The 9,372-nt window shown below is 44.8% G+C and overlaps 1 protein-coding gene across 1 annotated transcript in view; it reads left to right on the forward strand.

The window, feature by feature from the left end:
* The window catches only part of ABC1 (ABC transporter 1), an 87,658-nt gene extending 83,921 nt beyond the window's left edge, over window positions 1–3,737 (forward strand). Inside the window, exon 8 of the mRNA XM_086503842.1 lies at window positions 2,284–3,737. Coding sequence (XP_086359968.1) covers window positions 2,284–2,661 — 378 coding nt within the window. The 3' untranslated portion in view covers window positions 2,662–3,737. The remainder of the gene's footprint in view (window positions 1–2,283) is intronic.
* Window positions 3,738–9,372: the final 5,635 nt, after the last annotated feature.

Below are 9,372 nucleotides of genomic sequence, written 5' to 3' on the forward strand. Positions count from 1 at the left end.
GAGAGGGCATAAGAGCACCAGGGCAAGCAGGTTTCAGGAGAGGTGTCTCCACTCTTGACCAGATTCTGACACTCAGAGCTATTATTGAGGAGGGTAGACACCATGGCAAGAGGTTCTATTGTAGCTTTGTGGACTTCCGCAAAGCTTTTGACACAGTGCCGAGAGCCAGATTTATACATAGACTACAGGACATGGGTGTGCCTACAGAGCTGATAAGGGGTATTCTGGCTCTATACAGGACAGTGATGGGGCGGGTACGCACCACTGAGGGAATGTCTGACATGGTCCACTCCACTATTGGAGTAAAGTAGGGATGCCCCCTATCCCCGACTCTTTTTGGGATGTATGTGGATGAGTTTTCAGACTATGTAGAGCGTCAGGGGGACAGGGGGGCTCAGCTAGCAGGGACATGGATTCCGCTGTTACTATATGCTGATGATATTGTGCTGATTTCTGACTCCCCAGAGGGGATGCAAGCGTCATTTGGATGCTCAACGTACATTTGCTCGTGACAGTGGATTGTCTATCAATCTGGGGAAAACCAAGGTTATGGTGTTCAACACTACACTACAGTGGGTCAGGAGGTCGGCACCCACATTTATGTATGGCTAGGAGACTGTGGAGTACACAAATGCATATACCTATCTTGGGGTAGTCTTCGGTGGACCGGTGTTTTTATTAAGGAGAGCATCAGAGACTAGACTAACGAGAGCATATGTAGCTTTGGGAGGATTGGAGAGGATGTGTTCGCAGGTTCAGTTTCAAGAACCGCGAACAAAGCTTTGGCTTTTTGACACTCTAGTGACTCCAGCTATGCTCTATGGAGTTCAAGTATGGGGACCCTCAGTAGACCACCATGAGATTTGGCAACACAGATGGATGGAGATGTATGGAGAGGCTCTAGCTCGACACGCAAGACACCCAACCAGAGTTCTGACCATGGAGGAGGTCGATGATAGCGACCGATGAGAGATCTCATCAAACCCCCCCCCCCCCCCCCCCCCCTCTTATTTCCTTTCTCCTTAGTGTTTTAGTGTTAATTCCTTGTAACTTTGTAACTTTGTAATTTCCGTACTCAGACACGGTATCAAATTCACCAATTGTAACTTTTTGGTCTCATAGGTCATTTTGGCCTTCACTCTCTCTCTGTGCATTCGCTTCTATCCTTGCACTTTGTTTCCTCCTCTGCTTTGGACTTGGCCTCACACACGGATGGAGGCCATAAAATGCAGTTTTACAAGCACATGATTCACACTAAACGTTTATAACCTCATCTATCTAGTCATCTCATCCTTTCGGAATTCTTGATGCACTAGAATGACCATCTATTTAGACAACTACATTTAGAATTTTAAGAGTTAATGCAATGCAATTCACAAATGAAATTTATGGAATGTGTCATAGATACAGCTGATTTGTTGACTAAACAAGAATACATAAAGTGACTCATATACTGTGTAGAACGGGTCCTTGACATGTGCCATTTGCTCAATGAAAAGAGTCATTATGTGCTCTAGACTTTGGGCAGACAAAAGTTTGGGCACATCTATAGCAATGTCTCCCCAAGAGTAGCGCCAAGAATACAACATAGAATACTAACGGTCCTCTAGAAATTCATCAGAAGCTAGGAAACACTTATCCTGGCATGGAATTACGGCACTCGCCATCCAATGTACTCGAGGAAAAGAGCTTCCTCTTCAACAATTCAACTCGTAGTAATCAAAACCTCAAAATTAGTTTCCTCAATTTTTGTACATACGTTGGTAGCACCTTTCAACCATGATTGTCTCCAAGCTGCAAGAAATTGAATATAACTCCCACATCAGATTTCCAAAAGGACCAATTCAAGGCCTCAAAGAAACTTCAAAAGATGGGGAACGAAATCCCTGCACATAGATTTTTATTGATTCCATAGAACACTATGTACATAATTGGTGACAACAGGGAGCTGTTCCAACAAGAATACACAGGTAGAGGCAAGGTGGATACACAAGATGAAGACAGTAACTCATAGAGGCTCCACGCAAAGCTGATATTCTCTGATACATTATAGATGATGCCATGCAGACTTATTTAAATAGCTGTGCATATCCTCACTTCTGAAATTTTAAAGGCTTGCATATGTTCCCACAATTTTCCTGGTTGGTGTTTAGTAAATATTTAAGTCAGTCAGTCTGGAAGGCAAAAGAAGGTAAAAATGAGCTTGAGTGAGTGGCCTTTTGTATTGAGTGTAATGAAGTCTTATTGCAAAGAAACTTACATTATTGCTGGTGGCTGTTGTAGGTACATGCATGTTCCAATCGAGATCGAAAGAATGTTATACAGATGTCGTGTAAACTGGGTTTCCTCACTGGGAAAGAATCAAGTGTTATGCTCGATGCCCATACTGAGGCTGCCTTTGCTGTGGGACTACCTTTCTCTCAACCTGGCGGCTTTGATTTCCATTCTTCGAACATGACAAGAAGGGTAACAGAACTAGGCGCAATTATGTTGAGACATCGGTTAACGCCCCCTCCGGATGAAGCTTACAGCCTACATAGAAAGCTATCTGGAGCATTTTTGGCCTGCATAAAGTTAAGAGCTGTGGTTCCTTGCAGAGAAATGCTTCTTGATGTCTATAGAAGCTACAAGTTTTCCGATGAAGATTCTGGTTCGTTATGAAGTAGGGTAGAAACAAGGTTCTAGCAAACATTTTTGCAAAGCAAGAAAAATGGTTTAACAGAACTTGACAGAACAATTTTGGTGAAAAAAAAATTGCCTCCTTTTCTGGAAGAAACTCAAATTCATTTTTTCATGGGCTTAATTTGAAGCCCTTCACCTGTCCAGGGTGGTCTGCATCATCTTGAGAGTGAAAATTGCAAAGGTTTTTGTATTTGTTCTCATTTATTGCCCCTTGTTACGAACAGAATACCATTGTTGGAATCCAAAAACTAAGAAGATTATGCAGAATAATGTTGTTTAGTTCAATGGTGTTAATTCTTCTTTTTGGCATCTGCCTATGGGGAGGACATCATATTTGATTATTTGCAGCTGCCTTGGGCAGCCACAAAATTAATTTTGTATATTGAAGAGCTTGTTTTAACAGGATTAGAAAAAACTCTGATACTAGAGGTAGAGTCTAGGCACACCAAACCCAAAAGAATGTGTTAATGAGCGCGTCCGTAGTTCCTTGTGGCTTGCCTTCAACAGATTTAAATTGTCAAATTATTAAATGAGGACAAAAATCTGTATAAGATAGGTCCCATTCCAAGGTCCTTAGTCATACAAGGTATGGTGAATGCTGAATTTATGTATAAGCATCTTGTGACCCCATGCCACATATGCTGTTTGTATTGCAAATTTGATTAGAAGTATCAGCGTCTCTCTCGTCACCGTCTCTCTCCTCATGAAGTGGCACCCCCCTCTATCTCCTCATTTTACCCTCCCTTTCTGGGTTGTCGCTACCTGTATGTTTGGATGAGGCTATTCCGTTCGCTATTCCCTTGCAATGTCGGCAATAGGCAGTAAGTGATACCCATTTGGAAGACAATATCTTCCCAAATTCTTCATTCAGTAGGCCTCATTTATTTTCATTGGGCTAATGTCTCTCTGCCTACACGCATGGCGCAGTCCCAGAAGACACACCTTCGTAATACATCTCTCTCTCTCTCTCTCTCTCTCTCTCTCTCTCTCTCTCTTACACACACACACACACACACACAAGACGATCACAGTCGAGCAGCCATGTCTCTCACCCCTAACATACGTGAGTTCGTTCTCTCTCTCTCTCTCTCTCTCTCTCTCTCTCTCACACACACACACACACACACACACACACACTAGATGCAAAGGGAAGGTGTTTGGGCAAGAAGAAGCTATGTGCCCCTTTCACCGAATGGAAAGGGAACCAGCATGTTGCCTTGCGTTAAAAAATTCACGAGAAATTGCTTATCAGGGTCGACATGACGGTCCAAGGGGGTGCAGAGAGAGATACATACAAGAACTAAGGTGTTGCATGCATGCCATAGATTTTTTTTTTGGATCTCCTGGCTTTCTACACAGGTAGTCGATAGCCAGGCTTTAGCAGGCGCATGAGGCAGAGGCTAAAGGAGTCGGTAGCCAGGCTTCAGTAAGTGTAGTTCATCCTTACTAATGTGCATGGATGCACCTCTCTCTCTCTCTCTCTCTCTCTCTCTCTCTCTGCGCGAGCATCCCATCCCTGTCGTCTCTCACTGCCCCTGCCGTCTCGCTCCATCACCGTGACAGGTCATGTAGCTGCTGATGTGGCTTTTTGAAGCATTGTTAGGCAATGTAAGCCTTGAAATTTGAATCTGCAAGGAAATTGATTGGTTTTATATAAAGAGGAGCCAGTAGTAGGTGCCAGTAGGCATTAGCACAGTGCACTGTATAAACGAATAAAATGGAGTCTTATTGGTTGAATGTGCACTTTTTGAAATATTAATATAGCATTACATTTAGGCTAGATGCTATGATAGTTTTGGAATGGAATACGTCTCTCACATGGAAAGGGAGTGTTTAAGAATGTAATTGAGAGCATAGACTAAGGGGCCTATGTTTTTTATTGGGAAAATTACTGGAAATTCCCCAAATACCCTTCAAATTTCAAAACATCCCAATATACCCCTCATATTGTCAAAAATCCCCAAAATGTCCTTCAAATTTTCCAAAATTCCCAAAATACCCCTGATTGTGAGAGTAAATTTATCCAAAAATTTAAAAAATTATAGCTTTTCATAAGAAGACTGATTGTCTATGAATACAAGATACTAAAACTAGAATTTGAGCTGGTTATGTAGGCTTTGGAGATGAATTGCTTCATTATTTTTAGACATAATTGTCTTTTTTTGGAGGTAATTTGTGACAAAATACATGCTAAGCACTAAAAAACGGATATACATTGTCAAAAAAGAATAAAGATTAGGAAATCGTGAACAATCCAGCTAAAATAAATACAAGGGTATTTTGGGAATTTTTGAAATTTGAGGGGTATTTTGGGAATTTCCACAAATTAGAGGGGTATTTTGGTAATTTTCCCTTTTTTATTTTATTTCAATAAGGAGAATATCTTGTGATTGAATAGGGAAGGAGAAGTGGGCAGATGGTGTGCAAGGAAGGCAAGTATGGTGCATGAGGCGACGAGGGGTGGCAGGTCGGGACACTCGGCGTGCACAGTAGCGGCCACGAGCGAGGCATGCATGTGGACAAGGGGGGAGTGTTTGGGGGAGGACATGGTATGGGGCTTTGTTTTGACCTGAAGGCTTCACAAAGGTGACCACTAGGTCTTCAGGATGCCTGCTTTGAGCCGACGCCCACTTTGGGTATGGCAGTCCTATCGGACATCTGCTGGACGAGGGCCTTTTTCTACCGGGCGAAAATCCCGGAGTACCTGGGCAAGATTCAGCACGGTCTGTGAGTTACAAGGGTTCGTCTCCCTCTCTCGGCCTTGGTCCTTAAGTGGATCACTGAATTTGTTTGGTGATTTTCCGACGTTACCCTCGGGTGGCGTGACTAACAAGGGAACATGGACTGACTAACATGGCATGAAAAGACTTTTACTCCCCCGAGGGGGAAACTTGCTTCCATTCCCCGTTGACATGCCACGATACGGCATGGAGGCACTTTTCCCCTTGTCGGTAAGTCCGCAAGATAACTTGTCTTTGACTCGTTTGCGTGCACGTGAATCAAAGGCAGTTTCTTGCTGGCTTGTCGGCTCTAGCCCAAAAAAGTAAAAAGTAAAAAACCACTAGGTCTTCACAGCGCGGTAGTTAGCTCAAAGGATCCAGCTCTCAGATGTGAATGCCTAGGTTCGATTGCTGATTGATGCACGATGCTTTCACCTGCACTAGACGGGAATCTGTGGAGATTCTACCTAACAAGAAAGTGGAATGGAGCCAAATAAGAGAGGAGAATGTGTAGTAGATAGTGTCTGGTTCTTCAGAACTCATAAGCTTAGGACTCACATGGTTATGGCTTTTATTGAGTGAGAATGCACTACATACATGTGGATGATTGCTTATTTAGCAATAAGATCTTTCGAGCTTGTCCTAGGATGTATCCCATACATAGTATCCAAGGCTTGGGCCGTGTGAGTAGCTATCTCCCTCCCTATAATCCGGCTAGTAATGAAGACTAGATGGACGGTGCAAGTTCAGTGCCCCCCGACCATCAGATGATGGACAACTCAACAATCAGAATCGCCAGAAGCTACGTTCAGCCTGCACACCAATCAGGATTCTCCAACTAAGCATGCAAAATGTCATAGAGCTATGCACAGTCTGCAAGCCAACCTTAGCGTTGGGAATATTGTGCCGCCTCGGCACCCAGAACCCGTAGAACAAGTAGGGTTTGACAAGTCAGCAGAGAGAATCGGCCTCCCCCTTCCCTCCTTTGAGGGCCGGGAATGGTTGTCTACTAATCATTCTCTTAATTAGGGCTCCCAGCCTTTGTCGGTTGGCCAGATTACTGAGTATGGTCACTAGGTGACCATTCCCTACCCCGTCACGGTTGGCGCTCATGGGGCACTGCATATGAGCCGTCAAAAACGCTGTTGTTCTCAGGGCAAGGCGTTAGATCTCTGGTATGTCAGCCGACGGTATATTTGTGCTAAACAAGGATCAGGGGGTAGTTCTCTTGTTGAAAACTTAGCATTCGAATGCATGGAATCGTTCCAGGCGAATCCATACGTGACCTGCTCAGCCGGTCCCCCCCCCCCCCCCTTTCGGCGCCCCCTCGTCACTATATGGCACGGCTCTGGGTCAGAGGGGATCTAGGGCCCAAATTTGAAGGCGCGAGGCGGTTTTAATCTCAGCCGTTGGATCACGCATTGAACTAGGGGTGAACTAGGGGTGGGTGAACTGGGGGTGAGCTAAGGGTGAACTAATGGTGAACTATGGGCGGGTAAGCTAGGGGTGGGTAAACTAGGGGCACCTAAACTAGGGTATAATCATATGCCATGCCAACATGGACAACGACGCGCGCTAGCGTGGTGATAGAGCATTCGTGTGGCAATCGAAACGTCCCAGATTCGACCCACACTCTGCGAGGCAGGTGAACTAGGGGTGAACTAAGAGTAAACTAGGGGCGCCATTTTTACCCCGAGTTCACCCCTAGTTCACTGTGTGATCCGACGATCGAAATCAAAACCACTTCACGCCCCTAAATTTGGACCCTAGATCCCCCCTGACCAGAGCCGTGCCATATAATGACGAGGCCCCTGCCTCCCAACAAGGACCATTGACGGCCAGGAATGACCCCCCTTTCTTGAAGGACCATTCCAAAGAAAACCCCTTCCGCATGGCGATTGGCATAGAACACCCCCCCCTCATGACTGGTCGCCATGCCGTCCAGGTTTTCTTTGGAATGGTCCATATACCGTGCCAGAGTGCATCCACAATAATTTGGATGCTATGAAGGTTAAGTGTTGTTTCACGTCCACAATCCACCGACGCATTCACTCTAGCCTATAGATAAGAAAACCTTGAGACACAAACAAGAAGTATCCATCACAAAACCTAAACAAATGGATATTTATACTCTCCCTTGCACTCTCTCTCTCTCTCTCTCTTACGGAAAAAAAAAAAAAACACATACACACACACACACACATTTTTGGGGGTAAATCTTGAGTTAATTTACAAGTGGAAAACCTCAAAGCGAAGAGAAACCCACAATAAAGGAGAGGTACAAAAGACAGAACATTGAGAGGCTCCGAGAACTAGAAACAATAAAAAAAATTCCTATAAGCTTAAAGAGAGATGTCTCCCACATCAGAAGCAAACAAAAGTGCTTGTCCCAAATATGGCCAATTTCCAGTGCATGAAAGATTTGAGAGTTGCTTTGGTGCCACATGATCCACACCCCAAAATTTGACCCTACTAAAGAAGATCTCGAACGAAGACTCTGGCGGTTGGTGGACTCTAAAAATCCAAAACCGTCTGTGGATGGGAAACGAAGGCGTGGAGTAGAGGATGCTTGCTTGATGATAGCCAAGGAGCAGCGGCAATCCCAAAGTAAAATGCACAACACACAACCTGGGGAGACCTCTAGGGGAGCTCACTTATATATTGACAAAGACACTATAGGATGTAGCAACGGAGGCATACCCACACACTGAGGCTGGACAAAGACTCCGTTCTGGGAGCATACCCCATAATAGCTAGTATGATGATGAGTGCAGAGAGATCAGAGCCCGTGATTGTAGAGGGAGGTACTTCAAGGAGTTCACAGGCAATCACGGATTGCAAGAAGAGGGCATTTCTAGCTCGACTAGAGTAGGATTTATATCAGTTGTTCTTGTTTGAGCCAAGATTCAGGTGAGGCATGGTGACTCTTCCATGAGCACTCCCCCCACTAGTCATCACTTCTACGAAGGTATGGGGGCAACATGCTTCATCCCTTTACACAGTCTTGGGGCAGCCACCTCTTCCAGATCCGCCAGAGCCATGCCCACACACATGTGCTTTCTTTACCACCAAGACGGTAAAGAAAGCCATTGGCAAGATGAAGACTAGGAGAGCGTATGATCACGATGGTCTGGTAGCAGAGCAGTCTATACATACTAAAGATCTGCTTGCAGAGCTTCTAGCCGTGACGTTCAATCGTGCCATGTGTGAGGGCCTACTTGATACTTGGAGTTTGTCCACTATCGTATCTATCTTCAAGTCAGGGGACCCTATGGAGCTTGGAAACTGCCGCACCATCATGATTGGACACACATTGGCACGGTTATATGCATCCATGCTTGAGCAGCAACTAAGTAGATGGGCAGAGAAAGAGGGTGTACGGGCAGCAAGGCAAGCGGGTTTCAGGAGAGGTTTCTCTACTCTTGATCATATTCTAACACTCATAGGTATTATTGAGGAGGGGAGATCATGTGGGAGACAGCTCTATTGTTGCTTTGTGGACTTTCGTAAAGCCTTCGATGCAGTGCTCCCCAAAAGCAGCCCCTATAACATCTATAAGAGGCAACTTTACTTGTTCTCGAGCCTTTTCATAAACCATGCCAGAGGAATGATTGTGCATCCACAATAATTTGGATGTTATGAAGCTTAAGTTTTGTTTCACGTCCACAATCCACCCACGCATTCACTCTAGCCTATATATAAGAAAACCTTGAGACACAAACAAGAAGGTATCCATCACAAAACCTAAACGAATGAATATTTTTAGTCTCCCTTGCCAACTTTCTCTCTCTTTAAGGTCTCTTGGGATAGTTCCACCTGTCACCGCCTATCCCAAGAGACCTTAAAGAGAGAAAAACTTGGTTTGGTTGCGTCTGCCTGGGCCCCTGGGCCTGGCTGTGGAGTCCCAGGTTCATGGGTATGGTGTTGTGTAGGTTATTGGCTTCCTGGCAAAAAGCTTGTGTATGGTTGT

The sequence above is a fragment of the Adiantum capillus-veneris genome, chromosome 28, assembly GCF_014529385.1.
Source record: "Adiantum capillus-veneris isolate H3 chromosome 28, ASM1452938v2, whole genome shotgun sequence".
In the NCBI taxonomy this organism is placed as follows: domain Eukaryota; kingdom Viridiplantae; phylum Streptophyta; class Polypodiopsida; order Polypodiales; family Pteridaceae; genus Adiantum; species Adiantum capillus-veneris.